This window comes from Patiria miniata, unplaced genomic scaffold (assembly GCF_015706575.1).
Source record: "Patiria miniata isolate m_02_andy unplaced genomic scaffold, ASM1570657v1 HiC_scaffold_7, whole genome shotgun sequence".
NCBI lineage: Eukaryota > Metazoa > Echinodermata > Asteroidea > Valvatida > Asterinidae > Patiria > Patiria miniata.
The window spans coordinates 24,398,053-24,423,861 of NW_024037074.1; the positions used below are offsets into that span (position 1 = coordinate 24,398,053).

Below are 25,809 nucleotides of genomic sequence, written 5' to 3' on the forward strand. Positions count from 1 at the left end.
TGTGAAATTATTTCCGAGCCATTTTCCTTGCTCTTTCTACCCTGAATCGGTAAATAAAAAATAAAAAATAATAAAAATTAGAAAATTTAAAACTTCCCCTACCTGTGCCTTGCCCAGTTTCTTGTCCAAGACATCTCTCTCTGCGCTGACTCTCTGTAACCGATTCGTTAACTCGATAATTTCTCCCTTCAACGAGGCTAGGGCAGCCAGATGTAACTGCAAAGAAACAGACAAAAAAAGAAAGCAAATTTAGTCAAAATGCAAGTTGCAAGTTTCTGCTGATATGTGATCAGGGAAAAAAGACATCCAAGGGTCATTTTATATTTTTGGGTCCACTTGTTTGTTCCTGTCCCTGTTACAATGTACATTACATCTGAAATCTATGATTTTACAATTCTGATGCACTCCTTAACATATTGTTCTTTCAAAAGTGAAGTGAAGCAAACGACCTGTCTAACAAACAAAACATCATTTAAAGTCATTCCTAATGATACTTAAATGGCAAATTACAAAGTACCAAGGTAACAGGGACAGGAAAAAATGTCACACTTGCACCCTACATTTATAGAATGACGCACAATATAATCTTGGATTTCAATATCATTTTGTTACAATGAACTGGCATTTAGGAGAATTTTGATTTTTTGAGAAATATATCATGTAACTGTATTTCATGAATCAATAAGTTGCCCAGATGAAAAATCATTGGATTTTGGGAAGCAGAGTAAAACATTAGTCTAGTAAGTTCATACTCAATAACTGTTGAGACCAGTACAATTGTACCCAGGCAGAAGGTACAATGCGTTGTACAATGCGTTGTCCAATGCACATTGTCCAATGCATTGTCGAATGCGTTGTCCAATGCATTGTCCAATGCATTGTCCAACGGTTTGTCCAACGCGTTGTCCAACGCGTTGTCCAACGCGTTGTCCAACGCGTTGTCCAACGCGTTGTCCAATGCATTGTACAATGCGTTGTCCAATGCGTTGTACAATGCGTTGTCAAATGCGTTGTACAATGCGTTGTACAATGCGTTGTTCTAAACTGATTGACAAGTACATGTGAAGTACCGGTATGTACATGTTTACATGCCTGTTCTCCTATATTGCCACAAGCTTTCTCTCTAACTGGATCTTCATGGCAGGATGTGTATTGTGTAATCCCTTCCAATGAGATTACAGATTTCCATGAAGTGAGAATAGGATTATCCAGGGATTATCTTGCCTGATTGACTGCTAATCCCTGCTTTGTGACAACACTAATGGGCAACCCAAAATCTGTTGTGGTCAAAAATCACAGGGATATCAGGAACATGCTGTTTGTGCATTTGAATCGTGGAGAAATAAAACTGTCACCACCGCACACAAGTACAATTTATTAGCCTTGATGTTATCCTATGGGGATCTGTCTTATTAAATTCTTTCATGTTGCAGTTTAACCAAATATAGTGAAGTGCTACAAAACAGATGAAAGAGTTCCATTTTAAAGGGCCATGCAATGTAATTTTTTTTAATGTAATCCTTGAAAATGCACTTTAGTGTCCCACTTACATGTATACCTTATTTTCATTTTTAATTTTGCCATTTTTGAAGGGCATTTCGGTGCCTTTTTGGTTTTCATGCTAATGCAAATTTCAATATTCATGAGCAAAAGTGTGATGTCATTTCTGGCAGAAACCTCAATGTTACAGCTATTTCAGCACCAAAGTTTGCCAGAATTTTGGATATTTTGCCATCCTAAATTTTCTTTTCTGTGGTGATTCATTGTTGTGTCAGTACATGGCAGTAAGCCAATGAGCAAACTTTTCTCATTAATGTTTTCAATGAGCAAATTTTTGGTTTTACAATTTGAACAGAAAACTCCTAAAACAGAACAGTGTCTTCCTGAAATTGCATCACAGCAACAGCGCCCTTACTTGTCCAGAAAAGCATGGAATTTTAAAATATTTTTAAAGAAGTGCACTTTTCAATAAAATTAACCAAATAAGGAATGTCAATTAGTTTCCATAAATTTAATAGGAGTAGAATGTTGCACAAAATATGTTCCGAAGAAAAATGTATTTCATAGGCCTTTAAGTTACATAAGCCCTTTTCACACGACACAAATTTTGGGGTTGACGCAGGGTCGACGCAGGGTTCAAAACATGCATCGTTTCACACTTAAAGAATTTCAACCCTGCATCAACCCTGCGTTAACCCCGAGATTGATTTCGCCCCCGGTTGAACTCAACCCTGCTCCAGACCAGGGTTGAGATTTTCAACCCGGGTTGAAATTCTTGCCAGGGTTCAAAACAGTAGTAACTGAGCACGATAAGCTTGATTTGCATGAAACAATTGTGAAACGATGCGGGGTTGAAAAATCAAAAACTTAACCCGGGGCGGCACTGGGTTCGCCCAGGGTTGAGTTCAACCCGGGTTGAGAGGCTCTAGTGTGAAAAGGGCTATACCGGTACATCTACAACTGTATACTGAATACTGATAGAAAAAAGGGAAAATGACATTCCAAGAGTGTTTTCCTGGATAAACTGACGTGTAATAAATGGCTTGCAACTAAAAATGCAAGTGTTAAAAAAAAAAAGTCACAAAAGATTTTTTTTAGGAACACCTGGAAGGTGCCATGACCTTTTGGTTGAACGAAAAATCCACAAAACAAGTCCTTGAAAATATTGACAATGGATTTTGTGATTGACTAAATCGTCAATTCTCACACACAAAAGTGAAAGTACAGGCGTAAAAAGTCAAGGCTACAATTCAGCGTTACAATACCCATACACAAATGGCACTTTTTTTTTTACTACAATCTGACAAAATTGTTCAGACTTCAATGGTTGTTTCCGAGTACGGACAGGTTAATCCGCTCATGAATTCAAACAAAATGAAAGGGGTTTTCAATGTATGATTGTAAAAGTTTAGTGTGTGTGTAACCAAGTGTCTCTCAGGTCAGTATGAAAATATGTACATAATTAAACATTGATACAAAAATGCCTGAAAGTACCGGTACACAACAGCGACACAACTTACAGACACCTTTACAAGTACAGCATGCCACAGACAAATTTGCAAGGAAACAACTTCTGAAATTAGAAATTGCTGTTTACTTTAAAATAGCCCAATTTAAAAATTGTTCAGCTGCCCTTTCATTGTTGCACATTATGTACATGTACATGGAACACATGAACATGAAATGTAACCCGATATACCCACCAGGAACGTGTGTTGTCACCGGTACATGTACATGATGTACTGTAATTACACTGGAGATGTTCTGTACGGTGAATTTGTAATTATAACACTTGTAATGTTTTTCTCAAACTTATAACACTGAGATGTAGAACTACATGTATGTACATTTGTAAGGGGAGGATGAAAGTTTATTCACAATGTATCATTATCAACCTCCACAAACCACCCTTTCTGGTACAGCCCCAACTTTAGCACCCAAGGTCTGTACATGGATTTTTTTAAATAGAGTTATCAGGGAATAAATACAATGCATTACAATGTACTACAGGAGACAATCGGTTACAACTTACATCACAAACTTTGCAGGATTCTCTGTTCACCATCTTGGAAGTTGCTTTAAAATGGCAAGGTGGATTCAATCAACAATTATCACAAAATCACATCCATCATTTTGGTACAGCGGGGATGCTACTCAGTCGCATAAGAAAGTTGTCAAGACTTGCTGTTAATCCACACTCCGGTAACTTTCCTTTATCAAGGAGTACAAGTGGCACACATGTCCACTCCAAGTAACAACTGTTCAAATATAACAGCTAGAGGTTTATACATGTACCTGTAAACAAACTTTGTTCTTTTTTGTTCCAGAGCGAGAGCTGTGATGACTCACATCAAAACAAGACTGGGTCAAAACCTTCAGCACTCAAGAAGCCAGGACAGGGTTGAATGGGTCCTCCAATCCCATTACATGTACACTGTACATGTACCACAATCAACAGTTTACCCTCTCTAATAATGCTCTCTCTCTACATTAGAAAGATCAACATGACAATGAGAGCATCTCTGAAGGCAGTAGGCACCCAGGCAGACCCTTAATCAAGGTCCCCCTCCATTGACCCGGTTTCTTGAAATTTGCATAGATCCAATCAAATTACAGGGATAAGCTGGGGGATTACTAGGATGTTTGTTGGTTAAAATTCCCTGAATTCAAATGCTTGTCATGGACCTTATGTTTTCATTGGTAGTGCATATTGTGTCTGCTTTTCACACCTTATCAAAATGGTCTTTGAGCCAAAGCAATGCAGCATGGTTTGTGTCAACACTATTCAACTAAACACAGTAACACCTAGAGGTACACATGTATGTAGTCTTGTATTACAAGTTGTATAGTAGAGAGTTCTACATGTACATGTATCTTCATAAGGTGCAATGTACCAGATGAGCCCGACTATTATGAAGTGATGAATGGGAGGTTTGCGGTAACACCAAGTGAATGATATCTCTATGAAGTGATGCTCCAAAATTTACCAGCTGCCGGGGTGGAACAGTTTTGAAAGTCGAGGGGAGGAGGGGGAAATGGAGGTGGGGGGGGGGGGGGGGGGGGGGGGGGGGGGGGGGGGGGGGGGGGGAAAGAGGGGGGGTGGAAGAGGGGGAGGGGGTGCAAAGCACTGCCGGTGCTAGCCAGTCCTTTGCGAATTCGAAATTAAATTCGACTGGACCTCTTTTGACTTTAGGGGAGGGGGGGGGGGGGGGGGGGGGGGGGGAGGACGCCCTTTATTCCAATTTTAATTCAAATTATTGTGTTCAATATTTTATAAGCTTGATGTGTGGCCTATGCGTTCTTGAAAATGTTAAGGAAGTTGCTCTATGGTCGATTAAATTAAAATCGCTACCTTTTGCAAAGTGAGGGGCATTAGCCCCCACCCCACACACCTTAATCCCAACTCTCACTTTTTTTTGCAAAATCCTCTGAATCATCTACTCTGCAAAAACATGGGGTAATGAGTCCAATGCAAAGTAACTGTATAATTTGCTAAAATTTGCTGAAATCCTCCTGGTTTTAATGTGAAATCCTCACATTCACGGTCAATCATACAACTTCACACTAATTGCCATCAATTGGTTCAGTAAAATAAATTTGGATGCAGTTTCAAGAGGAATCGTTTCGTTCCAGCCAGCATCACAAAATTTACCCAGCTTTTCAAATTCCATTAAATCTGAAGTATTTGCACTGCATCTAATGAATAAAATGCACAATGATCAATCTGGCAAATATTCATGTGTGCATGCACAAAGTGAATGGGCTGTCCCTTAGAAAAATGCGCTATCAATGCATAAATGCCTATACATAGCCAGAAACACGGTTCCACAGAGCCACAGCATGACCGTGCCAATTCGGCCATGAGCTACATGTAGCTACCGCTGACTTAATTTTTTTTATTATACCCCGAGACAATTCGTCGCCAATCAGATGCATAATCGGAGGAAACACATCCACACACCGACGATACAGTTTACCCAGATCCGAATCAAAATGGATCGACGCAGGTAATTATTGGGGACTGCGCGTGCCCCCAACTGCGGCTGATGAGTGTCGCGGGACCATAATTCTATCGATATCAGGAGGATGACTAATCTTTTGGATCGTCCAGGATGGAGCCCGGGAAGTGAATGGGACTTTAATTAATTATCAGGAAGCAATCTAGAGATATGTAAAAAATGTATTCAATTACCAAAGTTCACATGCCTGTGCACTTACATATGTACGTGTACATTGAAAGTGACTAGTTGAATTGTGGAAATTGCAACTAATGCAAGGCGGGACTTTAACAATACTTGAATTAAAATGAAAATCAAGTTTATCATCATTTTTAATAGCAAATGTAATCCCTTCGAGTGAATCGTGTAATTTTGATTTGACCTCGGCCCTAAAACAGGATTAGTATTTAAAAACAAATTAATAAAAATAAAGTAATGAATTGAAATTAAACTAGAGTTTCAAGGAACTAAAGGAATGTTTTGAATGACTGCAGGAAAAAATCACAGGTCAAAAATATCACTGAGGCTTAAAACTCAATTCAGTTAATTAAGCGCATAGAACATAATTAATAATACAAATCTCAACAGTATTATACAATAAATATGGTACCGTAACGACATACATGAGCATGTGCATACATTTGTACATGTACATGTACATACGGTATGTGTAGATTGTTGCAAAGAGTTAGGTGTGCATGTGTATTAAAAAAAAAGTGAGCTAAAAGCGTACTACTACTAATGAAATTAACCCTAACAAAAAGGTACTTCCCCCAAACCTTTTAATACTTCTACCATCTGTAGCCAAAGATTATTGTGGACAAATAATTACCGGTTAACCATGAAATAACAATTCTCTGAAGGCACATTCTGGCCCCAAAGGAAAAAAAACAACCTCAAAAGACAATTTTACAAGGGCATGATTGATGGAGCAGATTTCAGGAAGGTCTGGCAATCATTAACTAGCATTGGGCTGAAGCGATGCCTCAATAATATCTCACTCATGGATATAGTGTCAGAATGAGGCCAGCGCATTGCTGTCCTCCTGACCTCTGATGTACAGGTCAACTTCATTTTGACATTTGCTTGCAAATAAATGCATGTAGGCACTGTGTCACTTGTGTGCACATTCTTAGAAACTTGACCAATCAGACTACAAGCTGGTTCATGCACGACACAAAAGCAAAACAAAGCAAATTTCATGATGTCAACAACTGAAGTTTCACTGTGACGTTTGAATGTCCTAACGAATTAGCGTAACATTGAAATTTGAGTGAAGTACATGTATACAACGGCCTTACATGTACAAAAGAGATGAAGTCTTCAGTTCACTGCCCATAGCAACCAATACCCTGTCACAGTCTTTGAAGGTGTTACCGTACATGTTTTCATGAAAATAATGACTGGTCTGCAGTCTATTCACCTCCGGTCCGAAGTTCAGACTCTGGACAGCAGAAGCAATTTACAATGTGTACAAAGAACCGCTGACAAAATTAATATCCAACTGATTAATGGTCGCCAAACTGCGAAATGCAATTTACTAATTTGTTTCAGACCCTGGTTAACTCCGTAAGGTGGAATGACCTGCATGTAGCCCCCCCCCCCCCCCCCCCCCCAGTTAAAGGTAATATATTGCAACATTTTCTGTTCCTGTAATTTTCAGAAATGCATGGATTTGGGGGTGAGTAATATTTAGCAAATATTGTTACACTGACTGACCTACAAATGAAGTTTTGTGTTCATAGATGCTGGATAAACCAAGAAAAAAATGCTGTTCTTGTAGTCTGGTTCCCTGACCCTACTCCAGACAAAACGGAGCAATTTATAGACGTCAGGGAATTGTCAGGTCAGAGAACCAGACTAGCTGGCTTGCACCCGTTCGTGGATGTGTAACCTACTGCAAACAAAATGTGGACTAAATAAATTTCGTAAATTGGGGGCAGAACTTGCAAAAAGTCAGTTTTTTCCAACGATGGTTGGCCTACCATTGTTGGAAATTGACATCAAAATTCCACTTTTCTTGAAAATGACAGCACACCAGGTGCCATGATTTTACAGGATGCTTGAGACTATTATTCACTTACATACAGTTAAGTAAGTTACTTCATAATAATTTGTTAGTTTGTTTTTGATGTTTGCAAATGTTGTATTACGTTTAAGCAGCGCTATGAAATTGGACCTGGTTTTTTTTTCAGAGTTCTAAAAAATCATTTCAACATGGACAACAAATTAGGTCTGAGAATGCGGCGGTCAAAACATATGGAAGCATTTTCCAGTTCTTGCACACCGCATTGCAAGGAGTCTGGAGTCCCAGATACAACGTAGAGGTCATTTCCAGGCTGTTGATTAAAGAAAAAAAACACTACTGACATTTTCTTACATGGTACGTGGATGATGGCATTTACCTGGGCAATTAATTCAATTGGGGAAGAGCGCTGTATCCTCCGCTGTATCAAATTGCCAGTAAATTGATTACTGGACCCGAGGCAAGGCTTAATTCTAATGTGCAAGATGTATGACATGTACAGGTACACTGGAGAGAGCTGTAACTAAAAGTATCTTTTATGTGCAATTCTGTCTGATTACAATCTCGTTTTGTGATTGGAAAGTAATGGATGCAAATGGGCTGACGCCAAGCAATTTAAGGAATCTTGATACAGGTACTTAGTATCTTGCCTGCATTAATTTACATTTGAGGGCAACTGCTGTACCTTCAAGTACATGTTGCTGCAGTGTGGATGAATGCACAACTATCGTTTCAACCACAAGGACCATCAATGCGCGTCAATGCTGCTGTATTAAATTCACCTTTTCCTACCAAACCTGAAGATCTATGCGTCATTTCCAAAGACGCATTTTTAGAAGTTTCTCCTTAGTACTAGTTCATTTTAATTTGGCGAAGCCGTGAATGGGTGTGCCCAAGCGTTGACACACAAGCGCGCAGTTGCTATAATTCGTCGGTTCAAGGCATGACATCGCATAGCTGCAATCGGCTGAATAAGAACGTGTCACGGACGCTGTCATGCAATGTTGCCTGTGACTGCTTCATTGCTGATTTATATTGATACTGTACATATTTACTAAGCAATATTTTCTGCACAGCGGCACCATAAAATTTGTCCTCAATTTCAAATTTGAAATTCCTACATTTATACTCCAGCAAGACTGTATAGTATTGATGCCAGACACTTCAAGCGGGGTTATTCACGAGCGATATGGCATCAAGATACATACATGTATTGTCCTGACAGGTTCGCGGATGGGAACAAAACCCCCAATCTGAGTCGGTCAACAAATTGCACATCACGGCCTGTTGGTGTGTGTGTGAGTAAAGGGCACTCGCTACGGTGAATCGCTGCAAAGTCAACTTTAAACCTAAACCCGTGCGAGCGGAAACCGCACCGCTACGAAGGTCTTGGCACCATACTAGCAAGACCCATGAAATCTTTCCCAGTGGTCTGGTGCATGTCATTCTCTGAGCACCTGCTTGCTCGCTGGACGTGCTGCCCCGGACATTTCTAGGCTGATTGCCTATTAAAAAGCTTGGGGGCCTGACCTGGTATATAACCGTTTTAATATGGTTACAAGGAGGCAGGATTAATGACTGACCGTGAACCATGAAGAATGGGGAGAGGTTAGGAACTTCAAAGCTGGCTGAAGTTATAGCTCTGGAGATTGTAGCACGGACGCAGCATCTCAGGGCAAAAAAGACTGGCACACAAGCTCACAAACATGTGGGTCATTGTATAAATTTTGGGTCCAAAGTGTGACCTTTTCCTGTCCCTGTTGCCATTCAAGAATCATTAAGAATGACTTCAAGCAATTGTTTTTATGTCTTGGGTAGGTACATGTAGTTTGATATTCATAATCACTCTTGGAGGATGACTGCATTAAGGAGTGCATCAATTATAAATTCATGGGTGACTTAAAAAGGGACAGGAAAAAAAAGTGGACCCCAAATTTATAGAATTTCCCATTACAAGGCAAGTACTGTTTCTAGCAAATAATGGGCTGTGTGTTTTTCCGTGTACATGTATCAATGAATACCAGTACATGTACAGTTCTAAATATTTTATTTGAAAACCTCTTCTTTTTGTTTAGATTCTCTCCTCTCCCAGGGATATTTGACCATTGCAAACAGTTCCTGATACCACTTCAAGGATTTTGCTATGAGTGAATTAAACTTCTGGAGAAGTTCTACAAATACATGTATGTACATACATGTACATGTACACATGTACATGTACTACGTGTATTTAAACATGTACATAATTTTCTAAATTATATACTGTAACTGAAGATTTCTAATCATATTATTTACACAAGCTGGTTATGCTTAAACAAAATTAGCCACCTCCTTAAAACAAAAAATTCCATTCAAATTGGGAATTTTTTTGTCCCTGACTTAGGCTGGCTAGAGAGACAATCACCCAATGGTGAGCCACAGTCGCATTCAGAAAGGTCTTTGATAGGTGTAGTCATATTCAACTCCCAATATACATGTACACATTAATGTACCGGTCGGTAACTCAGGCATACTCAGCCCAGAAAAATTCATAAACTCCACATATTCATGTGTGCTTTGACTGAACCCTTCAAAGGACACAGGGGCAAAAAATGCAGACAAATGCGGCCAAACAGGGTAAAAAATCGAGGGGGCACGATTCAATTGGCATTCCAGAAGGTGGCTAAAACTCCTTCACTTGCATTCAAGTGAGAAATGAAGTCAACCAAGGTCCAGGAATCAACTCTAGAATTCATGAACTGAATTTTTTTTTTTCCTCCATTTTTTCCTTACTTTAAAAAAAAAAATCTTTTATTCACTAAATCCTCCATTTTCATTCACACTTTTGATTTCTGATCAGCTTAAAGAATAGTGGGGATAAGGAGGCAGAAATAGTGATGAAATAGAACACGACCGAAACCTGTGGATATTAAAAAAAATATTCAATGAGGATTTTTAAACATACACTTGTGCAATGAAAAAAAAAAAATCTCTGGGCAGAAGACTACATGACGTTAAATTTTGGAAAGCCTTTCCTTAAATAAATGTATTTTCGATGGTATTAAAAAGCTCCCAAAGTCAGCAGGTCTTTTTTCTTTAAGAATAAATAGTACAGGTTTATGTAAACACTCCTTAGAGAGCATACATTTTACACTTGAATGCAGGTCAATTGTGGGATAATCCTGACAACTATAAATCCATGTTTAGTTTGTTGATATAAGGAAGGCTTAACCTCACACGAGAATAATGGACTCCAGCATTCTGTACATGATGTACTGTACATGTAGGCTGAAAGTCAAAGTACATTTACACGTACATGTACATTGTAAGTATCCCTGTGATGTTTCAAAGCTTCGATTTTTTTTCTTCCAAATGGATATTCAAAGAAGATGATGTCCTTGAACAAATATAGGCAAGGATTCCTTAAAAAAGAGATTTGTACATGTATGTTGAGTTTTGACTCGGCCCGAGTTGGGTGTTGTGCTTGGTCTGTGCAGTACCGGGTATGCTTCATGTACACACACAGAAGCGTGTGTATCCCCCCCCCCCCCACCCCCCTCCCATTAAAAATCCAGAATTGCACAAAACAATATCTCAGTTGCCTTCAGTGCCTACCCCCCCCCCCCCCCTTGAAAAATTGGTGCACCCCAGGTGCCCCCCCCCCCCCCTAGAAGTTTAACCCTAAAGTTACGCTACTGAATTCACGGTTGGGTCGTGATGGCAGTGTGTGTTGCGACTTGAGTCAAGACTAAGTTGAATTGAAAAAAAAGGTTCAATAAGGCTGTCTATTATTACCGGTACTTGAAACTGTGTTTGACCGAACATTCGGATATTCAAAACTGCTCAACTGCAACTGCATGCTGCAGGTCTTATTTTATTTATTCATTTATTTATTTATTTATTTGCTGGGAAAACCCCCCAATGACTTTGGACTTTTGTCAGCTTTATCAAGTATTTATACTCATTTTGAAATCAATGTACATGTAGTCATGACAAACAATTAACAAGCAAGATGTCCACTCAGGACCACTGTAGCATATTGGAAACAAAAATGTCATTACATTCCTGTTATCATGCATGAGACCAAAACAAAAGAATTCCAATCATACATGCATGAACTCCCAACTGGGATGAACTGAACCACAACTGTTTACAGTGCGTCATTTCCCCCAGACATAATAACTAGCCTATGGTGCGCAGATGTTTAGCCTTGGAGCAACAGCAGCAAAAATGTGACATGCACATGTGTGCCAATACTAGGGGCCAAAAGGAGTAAATAATGTGTGAAAACTATTATGACGCCCATGGTGTTGCCCATGTTGAGAAATGCGTGAAAAATAAATCACCCGTTGTGTGTGAATTATGACGGGTTGAATTGAACCATTGTGTCTGTGTTTCTTTCAGAATCGAATACATACATACATTGTACCAGTAAATGTACACATGTGTATGCGTAAATGTCCTAATTTGCGTGCTGGAATAAATCATACTGTGTGATTTACATGCATGTGCTTGAGATTATAAAAGTGGCTGCTATACCATAAATTATACACATAAATTGGTCTTGGTCTTGGCTTATTCTTCCTCAGGCTTCCCTGAATATTTTTACTAGACCCCTTTTTGTGGGCATTTTGAACTTAAATAAAGGGCAGTGTTGTTTGGGGCATGTTTTCGTCCTTGTGCATGGTTGCTGCAGACAATCATACAATTTTATTGTTCAAAGCAGGCCACTCAAAAAGCATTAAAAAATGTGATGGAGCCATGATGGAGCCAAATCAGCCTATGTCAAAACTGGCCACTCTCATAAAACATGATTTATCGATCAACAATTGTATCGGCTACAAGATGAAAGAAGACAGAGTAATAAGACGTCAACATGACTTTATTTTAATACTTGCAAAGGATGAAAGAAGACACTGTCACACTTCTCTCAACTCTACATGTACAAAAAAAACACATTTTTATGGTCCCTTACAAATTTATCTTTTATTTATCAAGTTAACATGTAAGTACAACTTGATTTTTTTGTTGTTGTTTTAACCCTAGCTCCCTAGCATGATTTACTAGGAACCATACCCATCCTGGCAAATTCCAACACCAGATAAGAAACTGCGCACACATATTTCTGACAGAACATGCCATTGGGGTTTGATGGGTTGAGTTCTGTTGGGGATAAAGTTCAACAGTGATGAATGGACATTTGTGGAAATGAAGGGCATTGTTAGTATATCAACAGACAGGACCTTATTTTATGGAAGTAGATGAAAATTGGCAACTTTTTCTCAGTTCTAGTGAAAGCTTACATGTACAAATCACAAGTACATAGACACTTTTGCTGTTGTTAAAGTTCAACAACGATTAATCGACAGCATTTGCAGAAATGTAGAGTAATAAACGTCAACACGACCTTATCATGGTCTCAAAGAGAAACGGCACGACAAATCCGGTCAAGCACGACAAATGTGTCTGCAAAAACTTACATGTCAGCGACGGAGCGATATTGATCCATTGAGGGGAAGGATCAATGGCGGAAACACCTCAATGACCACTCAGAGGTTGTTAATTAGTCCGGCCGGCCCACAGCGGGAGGTGTCCCAACGATTGGACAACAGAGCAAACGACCGATCAATCATTAACTAGAAAGGTGTCCGTTTTTTTCTATATCAAGTTTAATTAGTGCGGAGGAGTAAGGGAATGCACTTCTTTGTTCTATTTTGTCCATTAGTGGACAGAGGCAGCTCTTAATATGAGGTCGAAAAATGTGGAAGTCGTTCTTACAAAGCAAGTATTAGTTGACCATTTTCACAGAGATGCTTATTAGCAAAAACATTATGAGTATATTTTCGTGCCTGGCAAAAAATCCATGCACAGATAATGATATCTGGGCCGGAAATCATATTGTTGCAAAGCAAAGCTTATTTGTACTAAACAATTATGTTGTGCTAAGTACATGTTGGTAATTCTAGTGTCACAGATTCCAGAGACATATGTACAAGCCAGACATATTTTGTACCTTGAGAACTTAGTGAATAAACCTGCAAAAAGAAACTTTTCAAATCTTATACATCCATCATCTAGTGGTGTTCAAGGAGATTACAGACTAGGAGTTTGGGATAATTTCTCTGAATCATTAATTAGATATCATGGTTAATTGGCTCTGTCACGGACATTACATTCTCTTCCATAATCATCATACATGTAATTGTACAAACTTCTGCCAAACTGAAACTTTAAGTCATCTGCATTTGAGCCATGTGTTCCGCATCTGTGAACTCCCAAGAAAAAATAAAGTAACTCAAACAGAAGTCCCCAATCACTCAGTGACACTCTACCATTTCCCTCCATGGTATTCAGTTATGAGATGACTCACTGCCAAAGTTTCCCATCCCTGACAGTTTCTCCTAATAGTCCTATCTGCATCTGGAAACAAAGCCGTAAATATGTCAAGTACCTGTAGGACCATACTGAAGAATTGTGGTTGAAGGGGAATACATGTATTACAAATCCTTGCACTAAGCAAAGTTGTAAACACTGCATATTTTCAATGATTACTATTTCTAAGAGTTCGAATGCGGACAAAGTGCAATACGGGTAAGAAAATGAGTAAGAATTCAAAGGACACAACCGGTACATGTACAATAATTGTACATGATATAAAAAAAAGTGTGGCGCTTACTAAAGTGTAGCACTTTCTACCTACATGTACGAGTAGGTCTCAAAGCACTTCAAATTGATTAAACCCCCTCCCCCTTCAACAGGCCATGAGATCAATTTTCTGCAGCGCAATCTGATCTCTACCCTCACAGGTTCCCATTTGTACTCCTGGGTGGAGAGTGACAATTGTAGTAAAGCGTTGCCCTGGGATAAAAGCACCATGTTCCCTATTGGGGTTCAAACCCACGTACCATGGCACATGGGTCGAACACTGTTGCCATTGGACCACAGCTCTATGAAAACATGGGCAAAATCACTATGAACTTTTTAAACAATTTTGGTGTTCTTATTCCTCCATGGTTTCACACAAGTCATCTCCCTTGAAACCTGAGATTTTGTCTGGAGTAGGTGGATAAGAATATAAGAATAAGTCTCATTGTTAGTGTAAAAATAAGTCTCATCGTCTGAGTATGTCAATACATGTATCATGTATACACCACAGCGACTAGTCCCTCACACAATTGAATAAAATTCAGTATCAAGGGGGGGAGAATAAGGTCAGGGGGGAACACCTCTTTATCGGAGCCAAGAAGTCAGAAGGTTAAAAGATTCCGATAATCCTTCCGCTGGAGAAACAGAAGCGTCTTTTGTTGACTAGGGTTCAGTTGTCGCTGTGAGGAGAGAGGCGTTGAGCCCAATAGACCTCCTGCCTTTGAATAGTAACTGGGCCTCTACATCAAGCTTTAAAGTAAAGCTCTTGGACCAATTTCACGAAGCTGCTGATCTCTCAAATTTGCTTAGAAAAGTTGTGCTTAGAACAACAGGTTACCGGCCAAATTGCAATGTGATGCATGTTACAGGTGACTGGTTCCCGGCTAATTTTTTGCTCACTAACAAAATTTGCCAAGCTTTTTAGCTGCGTGATAGCCTCTCAACAAATCATTATGTCTCTCCGTTATAGTTAGTTAGCTAGTTAGTAACAAATGTTGACTATTGCTCCCACATATTTTGACCGATTTCAACCAAACTTTGTTAAAAGTATCAGTAGCCCAGCCCCAACATGTCACATGACCAAACTGGGGTCAAAAGTCATCATGGGGTCCCTGGGGTCAAAACCTGATTTTGTTTTTACTAAAAACACTACTCCTTCCAGAAATTACATGGAACAATCACATGACTCATGCATGAACAAGAATTTGTTGGCCTGTAGCTTCCAAGATATTTCCGATCCAGCTTGTTTTATTCCCTCTGAGCAGCATCATAAAACTTAAAATTGGGTTCTGATCACGATCACAAACTGTCAAGGCTAGGAGAGAGCTACATTTAAAATGTATCTTGGAACTGGATTTATTTTCTGGGGAATGGGTGTAAAGAAAGAAAATGGTCAAATTCCAGCAGGTACTGTGTGTAACTCTTGTGGGTATTGGGGTATGCCTGTTCAGATTTTGACCACTGTAAGTTAATTTTGATATTTGGATCACTGTAAAAAAAATAATTTTGATAAATTGACGATTAGCCCTTATCACTTTGGCATTTTCCCCAGGAATCGGTCTGAGTATACCACAATGGCACACTAATTACACTGCACACAAAATTAGGTTGCCTTTCCCAGTGTAAATTCTAAAAAAAAATTCAGAGTGGACCACCAATTTTTGCAGTAAAAACAAAAATTAAATGGAAGCTTTCAAAGCAGAAGTACATGTACATGTATTCACATTTATAAACTACAGTACATGTTGTAGCCACTCCAAGTTTCACTGAATTAATGTTGTCACTGTTGACATTCATGGTACACTGACCTTTAACCATTTTAACCTGTGACACTTTGACCATCCAGCTTCAACTTGAGCTTGTGGTTTTTTTTAGTAATGCAACAGATATATTTTGGTCAAGGGGAGAATAAATTTAGTATTTACTGTTTTTCCCTTTTGTGGAGAACTTGCCAAAGTTCCGGAACTGTACGGGTAGATGGTTTTCAGTGGGGCATGACTGTGGGATAAAAGGATCCGGGTCAGATTCACCAAAATATTTACCAAAATACTCATACTCATAGAGCGAAACAGGGATTTTGTTGATGGAATTTTGAATGGGGTGATGTGAAATTCAATGGAATGGCATGTACATGTACTTTGCAAACAAGAAGGTATATTTATGTGTACACATGCGTGCAGACATACCCGTACATTTAGTGATCATTTAGTGATCGGAATACAAAATATACATGTAGTAGAATTCCCAACATTTCAGGGAATTTACGTATAAATGTTATCTTGTGGACATTGTTTACTGAATACATGTTTGTGAATGTCTACCCAAAGGACTTTTATTTTCCATTCCACAGTGAAAATTCTGTCTCGTATTTCGGACCTCCACTTGAATTGACCCCTTGTTGAACTGCTTCAAGACTTTAAAATATTATATACTGTGTTTGTGAAAAAGCTTACGAAATAATTTACAATGTGCCCACCAAAATTCATTCAACTGACATGCACTTGTGGGGATGAAACTGAAAGGGGACAGGGTCTCCTTAAATCTTGTACTTTCCACAAAAATGCAAGTCTTTTAATTATATACTGGTAGGCCAACTAATACGAGTGTAGCCTGTTCAAATTTGATTTTCATCTCAATCTAAAAACCAAAGATTGTAAATGCGGTTCGCAAATTCCTTTTTTCCCTCCACAGAATCAATACTCCCACTGTAGTGTAATAAAATCAGTCTGGTGTGGTTCTGGAGTGCAATGTACACGGTTGCTGCCTTATATGGAATAGTAGAGCAGCTACAGCACATGGCACATGTAATGACCTAGCGATTAATCAATCAAATGGGCCTATGTGCAGACATCACACATACATGTGGGTACCTGCGTCACGTACGAATGTGGAAGTTGTGGCGTGATCACATGTATGCGGTCTGGATGATCATGGCAGTCGTTTTATTAACTTGAAAGCAACAGTACAATGGAATGAATGGTGGATAGGGGTCATTCTATAAATTGGGGGTCCACTTTATTACTGTCCCTGTTATATATCTGACATCGGTGGTTTATCATTTTGATACACTCCTTAATTAATGCAGTTGTCCTCCAAGATCGAGTGATCATGAATCGCAAACTACCTTCCAAAAAAAAATGTTTTAAGTCATTCTTAATGTTACAAAAACTTGAATGGCAAATTACAAAGTAAAAAAGCAATGTTGGGTTGAGTTAGGAAAAATGTCACAGTTTATAGAACGACAAGCAGACAATTGAAAGGCAAAACTAAGAATATCTACAGTAATAAAATAGTGTACACAACAGAATGACGTGGAAAATGTCCTCAGGGGTTTGATATGAACTTTTTGATTGCGTGTTCTTGCTTTCTCAATAAGCACATTCTTTTGTTGTGAATTTAAAAGACCGGCGGGTCTGTTTTCCATTCAGTTGGGGATTCTTGAGGGTTTAGCTTGGTGTAGTGTGGTGGAAGCATTGTCCCATTTCTCTGAATGCCAATGACACACACTGTGAATTACACAATTTTACTACTTGATGTATGATCATAGGGTACATATGCAGGCAGTTTGATGAAATTTACAGGTACAAATGTACACATGTTGAATCTATTATGTCTACAGCCAAAGTAGCAATAATATCATCAATTATCACTCTCAAAATCAGTCACTTCTTATTACATTTATAGGCCCCCTACTGTATCTCTACATAAAGTACATCATCAAGTTGCATTAAAACTGTTGAAAAGATTTTAAATAGAAAACAAAAACTATGCTGTATCCCGAATGCCAAGGCCAGTCACAGCACATACCGGTATTTATACCGGTATATTGAATTTGGGACTTCAAGGAATATTTCAATTTTGTTAGAAAATACTGAGAAAGGTTTCATGAAATTCCTATAAAGACTCATGCTGTTAAATTTAATCATTGGTAATCTTTTCAGTGAATAACTTATGAGTTACGAGCTACTACTACTGGTGAAAATTTTTGGTATTGACGAACTTTTGGGTTAGTCTTCCTTTTTTTCATAAAAAAACTTACCTCATTTTGAGGTTGTAGATTCTGCACCTGTCTGTGGATCGGTTTACTCTCCATTGCAACAGATGTAGCATATTATTCCAAATGAGGTATCAAATCCGCCGGATAACGACCAATGCACGTGAAGACTAGAACTCAAGCAGTATAATCCTTGTTCCATCCCAAATAAAAGTGTGTCCGACATTCACAAATCTCTGATGGTACATTTACTCCAGTACAGTCGATGGCCACTTCAATCAAATACACCTACCCATTTGTTGGTGTAGAACAAGAACGTTTAAAAATCGTGTGCATGTACAACTAGACTATAGACATCATTCATTATACTGTACAAGCATGTACATGTTCATTGTATGATGTACATGTATGTACACCTTTGCAGGACTGCACGTCTGTGTACATTTGCATCTATTGTTGACATCAACAGGCTATATCCCACACATTAATCCAATAGGCATACAATACAGCATACAACATTCCAACCACATCATTCATCGGAAAGACAACACAGGAGAAGGGTGCAACACATGTGGCAACACACATGACACACTACGGCCATGAAGCAAGAAGAAACAATGGTCTCCCAATATGCAACAGCATTAAAATCTTGTCAACAACATGTGACCAGACTTGTGCCATGTGTCTCTAGCTCTGCTCTGTCATATGCTCAGTCTGTCTGCCCAGCCGGCTGCTGACGGTCTGCTCTATGGTCCGTTTCAGCTCCCGACACAGCAGCATGCTTCACCCCCTCACACAGCAGGGAGAATATGTTCCAGCCATGCCAGCCGTCCCATTGAGTTCGATCAAGGTTATGTATGCTCCGTGTGAACACTGACAAATGGTGCACAAATGGGCTGGCCTCCTTTTTTTTTCATTCATCCAATGTGCTTCAAAACTGTCCAGCGCAGCGCAGCTGGATTGAACTGGGCAGTACTTGTGGGTTGTACAAGTAATTAATTTCCAAGTTTGAACAAGGCCGCCTTATCAGGTCTGGAATGTGGCCGGTGGATTCCTCAGACCTCTGGTGTTAAAATGATGGATTGTCCGTGGAAGTGATCGCTCACTGCTGTTTATGAAAGCTTTCCTTTACAGAAAAACCAAAAACTAGGGAAGGTCTCAGCACCCCTCTCACACTCACCCCACGCTCACCCATGACATTCTCTGATGTTCCCAGCTCTGTGCTGGCTCTGCACTACTAGCGCAGCATATATGTAATGAGGCTGTCATTTACCAGAGTAGGGTTAAACTGTAATTGGCTGGGGGAGACTTGCGCACAGCAGGAATGCAACACATTTATTATTGTTGCAAGGTCCCCAGGCTAGTCTGCACACACCATGTACCCCCAATGGTCATGCTCCACTGTTTATCTGGCTATATTTTCCCTCCATGATTGTGTTCAGTACTAAACTGGTCAGCAGCCCCCCATGGGGAAATTTCATTTCAGGGTTGTTTATTACCCCCCCCCCCCAAAAAAAAAAACCCCACATGATTATTCCTGATTACAACAAATGAATTGTTCTCTCCTTTCAAACTTGTGACCCCTCATTTGCTCTATAGGTAAAATGAAAAAAGGAAGGGGGGGGGGGGCAATAAACAATGGCCATAATAAAGTGAAAACAGATTTTATCTTTGTGGGCAAAGCCACTTTTGGTCCTCTGACGTTTTTTCCTTCCTCCATGCTCTGACCATATCTTGTTTAGAGTGGATTTGCTCTATGATGTCCTGTGAAATAATTGGACCACACAAGAATTTAGCAGGCACGCAAATGGATACTTGGATACTGATACTTCAAAGAAACTATTTTTAGAAGTTGCGTAGACCTTTTCTTTGAAAAATTATGAACCCGTTACCTAACATATAAATACCGGTACTTATTTTAAAAGGTATTGACATTAATTTAACAGAACTCAGAGAGAATACTTTAAAAAAAACCCAACCTATTAGATCAATCACATCAAGGCTTAAACAAATTAGAGAGTAAAAAAATATCTTTAATGATTTCAAAGGAAATATTAAATTCATGAGCAATTGCGCATGACTGAATACTGCAATATAAACTTCTATAGTAAATAACAACAAGCACAAACCACATCTATGTAACCAAGGAGGTACCATAGTAAACGATTTCAATGATTACAGTCGTCCCAGTGATTCTTATTTTTTGTTAGTTCAAACTGTCTCTATTACGATGACTAAATGTAAGGTTAGGAAATAAAGTGAAATTCCGAAATTTACTACAAAGGCCTCCTTTTTTCGGCTGTGGTTCAAGATTAGATGTAAGCATATTACCAAAATATATAACGAGGTTCTCCCCAACAAAAATGTCAGTTCAACAAGTATAAAACTGAAATTACCTCCACTCAACAAAAAATATTATATTTGAATGTGTAAATGACCTGCTGTATGCAGTCTACATAAAGCAGAGCCAATCAATTCATTGTGCATTGTAATTTGTATTCTTTTTTACAATTCCTTTCCATCACATTCGGTTCAGCATGGTTTTACACACATGTCATAATACTGGAAAGTCTCAAATTATACTCTTTTTGATTTCACAAGGCTTGATGTCAACAGAGGGCGCTCTTTAACTTGAGTGTGCATGGTTGTGTTAGTGTCTTTAACACTGGAACACACAAGAATTGCTTTCACTGTGTTGAATGTTGTCGAAGGGCGTATAGAAAAAAAGAGTCGTATAAGTTAATTGGCATTAGTATTATAAATCATATTACAGGCTCTAACTTTTTTGAAATACACATCCATTGTACCTCAACATCCTCCATATTCTTGTACAATGTACTGTATTTAAAAAAAGAAGTGCTGTGCAGGTTTTCTCCTAATTTTCTCACACAGGACTTGGGTTAATTCATCTCAAATTGTGCAGACTAATAACAGTTAAGAGTGCTACACAAAGACTTATTCATTCTCCACTTAAAGCTGTTCAATTTCACGGTCCACCGGTCGTTTAAAGCAAACTGCAAAATCTGCCTTGCGGCACAAGTTTTCAATCCCATGTACATGTGCATGTACATCCCAAAGGATCCCTGGTTGTACAAACCACAATCCTTATTCACAGGGGATTTTTAGTTAGCTCTAGGGTGAACTTGAATTTTTCCAAAATTGTTGTCAACTTGAGTCCAGATTTTTTGTGTGTACAAAGCTTTTTTGAGTGTTTGCCCAACAATGGAAAGTTCTAAATATGCATGTACATTCTAAAGCTTTAAATGACTTGAATATTCTTGATGAAAGATTACTTTTATATTTGGTTCAATTGTAACCAATTTTAATTTGCTAAATTTGCATTCTTTGCAGGTTGAAGGCATACATGTAGAGTATCATTTGCATTTGTAGCAAACGTACCAAATCATTACCAAAAAACCTTACTCGTACTGTTACTAAACACCAGCCTCATGAAATTATTCTGGCTCGCTGTCATTTAGAAGAAAGTCAAGAAATGTAGGCGATTTTCAATGATCAGTCAATTGACTGATTCTTGGAAACAAAGAGCGCTATTGACAAAATCATGTTTCATGATCAAAAGGTTGTGCATGGATTTTCACTGTTTTCTCAAAAAGTGTAATATCCACTGAGCTGAAACCTCAACAGGTTTGGTTTTGACCATTCTTCTTTGTATTTTGAGTGGTGTTATTATTGGAAATGAACAAAATGCATGGAAAGCAAAGTATGGCTATATGCCTTTGAGAGTGATCGCAATTTACAGATAGTCGACATCCACAAACATCCATTTATAGAGGTTGTGGAATGCTCGAAGACATTTCCGTCATCTTTCGGGTATAAATTATGTAGCCTAAGGTGTGATGAAATAAAAATGACTATTGTATCTGTCATGAAATGAGTACAAAAGGTACTTTTGAGAGCTGTTTTTCAGGTCCTGTTTCAACCCGAACGTGCAATTTGTGTAAAAGTCGTCATTGGGGGCAGCAAACAAAACATAGTAAATCGTGACGTAATAAACAGGACTCCCGATGCAGCGATAGTATAAATGAGTCCTGTTTATTACGTCACGATTTACTATGTTCGGGTCGAAACAGGACCTGAAAAACAGCTCTCAAAAGTACCTTTTGTACTCATTTCATGACAGACACAATAGTCGTTTTTATTTCATCACACCTTAGGCTACATATACCCGAAAAATGACGGAAATGTCTTCGAGCATTCAACAACCTCTTTAAACCAATTATTTTGTTATCCGAAACAGAATCGGGTCAGAGAAACCTGTACAAATTGCAGTTTGAAAATTAACAATGCCCATGCGCTTCAAGACCCTGTGGTACTTTGAAACATTGCATTTCCCCTGATTCATTATTCCAAATGCATTTGAACAGCCCGTTTGAAAATATTACTCTCAAATTAATATAAAAAAATGAACTAAGTAAACCCAAACCCTTACCTTATTTTCTGGTGGTTCATACAGTGAATCGTCCGATACTGATGAGGATCCATCACTGAAGTGGACGGGTTTGGACATTTGGGGAGCTCTTATGAAATCCCGTTACCATCCAAATCAAGGAAATTTGAAAAAGCCCCCCGCTAAATTCCAAGAAAATTTCTTTGTAATGGTGTCAAATAATCCTTTGTCTTTTGCACAGAGATCGATGCATTTCCACCATTGTTGTCCAGATCCGGGATTTTCTTCACCGCCAAATTGTGTAGTTTTCAAATGATGGGCAGTTGATGATCCAAGTTCAACAAGACAGCATCTTCAGATGTTGTGTTTATTATCTGTAGATTGAAAACTGCCAGCACAGTACAAGTACACGTGCACAAAATACAGCCCTTCCAGGTTGTGCATCAAATAATCAATTACACCTTGCCATCCATGAGGATTTCGATCAGCTGTTACAGTTTACACCAAGTTCTGCAGATTTCACGCCTCACAATCACCCGAACCACAAGAGACGACTGCAAAAACATACATAATGCAGTGCTGTATCAATAGCTGTGCCAAAGTGGGAGAATTTTCTGATGACTCAGTCCGGCAATGGCTGTCCAAATTTCGTTATAACTGTTCAGTGAATTGACAGCCACCGACCGACCGTCCAGCGATTATTGACCACTTCATCAGCATCAACTCACATGTGTTTGTTTGTTTTCTGTGCCGAGTTTCCCTTTCATGTCAAGACCTTCCAACATATCCGCAACACCGAACAATGGAGCCAACTCCTTTTCACCTCTCCAACCAGCAGGCCAAACAATAAGCAGGCTCGGGTAACAATACCCTAGGTTGGTATGAAGCCGTGAATGGGGACTCCCTTTTCACCTCCCTGACAATCAAAACTCACCCAAGGATGAGATTTCACAGCACTCCAAACAGAAAACATAAAAAAATACCAGGATTGATCCCAAATGCGACAATGACAACCAAGAGAACAAGACAAGACGTCGAATCTACATGTACGTACACAAACCACGATAAAACTTGTATACACCACGCGGGCTCCACATTTGTGTGCAACGCTTTCTATTGACTCAAACCCAATGGCCGGCCTACCAGTCACACTATTATTATCCTCATGTTTGATCAACAAGGTAACAAACTCTATTAAACTGGGCCCAATCACCGATGAACCAATGACACGGCTCGAATTCCATTTAATTTTTAACCCAAATTGGCTGTGGCAGACAGCACGCTGTCTTTCCTTATAGTCTGAACTGATCGGAATGCAGCCTAAAATCGAAGCCAGGGGGAAACTCAATCTCGGAGTCGACCTTATTCATTTCGGGCAAACAAATAAAAGGACACCGGGGGACCGCCGATGACTCTAGTATTGACTGAATGTTTTGGCTTATTAACTGCATGTTCTTTTGTGATGGCATTTACAACCGATTTACTCTGATCAAAGGTTAGCCTGGAGTACTTTTTTTTTGTCAGATAAAAATCGGATAAACGTAAACAATGTTGCAAGTGGCCTTTGAGCCCTGACATGTTAAGAGCTTTTAAAATGTGATTAATATACTTGTTGCAAAGACTCACCTTGCCATAATGACTGTAGTCTATTGACTGGAGAAAGACTTCAACGGGATCTAGGCGATAACACTTATAGTTCTTTGGCTTTTTATTATATTCGATTTCAATGCCTCCCAGAAGGCCAACTTCTGCAAACAATTATACCTCAACATTTACTGTACATTTAAACAACACAATGTAAATTGAAAAAAAGCCCCCCCCCCAAAAAAAAGGGAGAAGAAAGATGCATTCCTTTTTTTTAAAGACACCATGCAGGTCAATTTGCTCAAGTGAGTCATTCTAGAAATTTGGGGTCCACTTCTTTTTCCTGTCCCTGTTACATCTGACATCTATGATTTTACAATTCATGATGCACTCCTTAATGCAGTTGTCCTCCAAGAGTGATTGCATGAATACAAATTATCAAATAAAAAAAATCATTTAAGTCACCGGAAGTAATGAGGGAATAAGTATGTGCTTGGCTGGTTCTAGGGGCCTGCTCGCCGATAATGACCCGAGCCGAAGGCGAAGGCCATTATCCGCGACCAGGCACAGCCGTAAAGGTTTTAAACGTACTTGTTTAATACCGGCCAAACACATACTTATTCCAATTCATAAATACCTTCAGGTCATAAAGTAAAAAAAAAAATCCACAAATTTCCAACGATTTTGTTCAAATATTTTACCTCATGTTTTGTGAAATACCCTTCTGGCTATGATATCTTCTTATTGGAAATTGGTGTGCGCAGCGCGTACCTCCTTAAGTCCTGCAGAATGCAGGAATAATAATGTACCGGTAGATGTACATGTAGTTGAAAAAAAAATTATCTGAAACTAGGCCTACCAGTATATGAAAGCATGAAACCTGCTTGACTTCAAACTTTTCCATTTATTCTGTAATTTACCCAATTGAATACTTCATAGTTCAGGAAGTTGGGATTTTAAGTATGGGTTCGTGAATTTATTTTTGTATATTTGTATTTTACTTTCAGATTTTATTAAAATGAAAACATAGCACACTGGCAGTTTGATTTGTTGGAATGCACTTGAAAAGAAATGACACACTAATCTATGCACTGTGATTGAGAACCACTGAGTGCATTTAATGGTCCTACATAATAGCGCCCTCTGTTGACAGAGTACTCCACCAGCAAAGAATACTCCACACATCCCAGGCCTTTTATCAGATACTAGCAATGATAGGTTTCTCATCAATGCGGATGCGAGACTGGAAAAAATTAAATATTTCAAATAATGAAAATAGTCAAATACAGTATCAACTCCATTGTTTCAGAGTAGAAGCATTTGATTTCAATTGCTCTACACAAATGCAAAAAAAAAGAAGGAAAAAAGTCAATATATTTTTAAGTATTCTGCAAGTTCGGCCAGGAGGTACATGTTCCCTATTAACACTTTGAGTTACTGAATGCAATACGGTATTTATGGGCAAAAATAAAAACGGTGATTGAACACACATTTTAAAACACACATGTAAAAAATATTTGTAATTGCTGAAAAAGATCTGTATTTGAAAGGTTTTGGTGAACATCTGTCATGTTAAAAAAAAAAAAATGGAATTATGACCTGTGATCATCACAATGAATTTCCCTCTACATACTATTGAGAATCCTCTACAATTTGAGAATTTTTCAGAAGAGTA

General features: G+C 38.8%; 1 protein-coding gene across 3 annotated transcripts in view; it reads right to left on the minus strand.

Annotated features, from left to right (window-relative positions):
- Positions 1–23,537, minus strand: part of LOC119744695 (colorectal mutant cancer protein-like) — a 49,102-nt gene extending 25,565 nt beyond the window's left edge. Inside the window, exons 1-2 of one of the 3 annotated variants that reach the window (XM_038220761.1) lie at positions 22,593–23,537; positions 103–216 (exon numbers count right to left, since the gene is read on the minus strand). In XM_038220761.1, coding sequence (XP_038076689.1) covers positions 103–216; positions 22,593–22,670 — 192 coding nt within the window. In that variant the 5' untranslated portion in view covers positions 22,671–23,537. Of the gene's footprint in view, positions 1–102; positions 217–3,532; positions 3,769–18,187; positions 19,355–22,592 lie in introns of those variants that run through there. The other 2 variants (XM_038220762.1, XM_038220763.1) reach the window with 2 other exon arrangements.
- Positions 23,538–25,809: the final 2,272 nt, after the last annotated feature.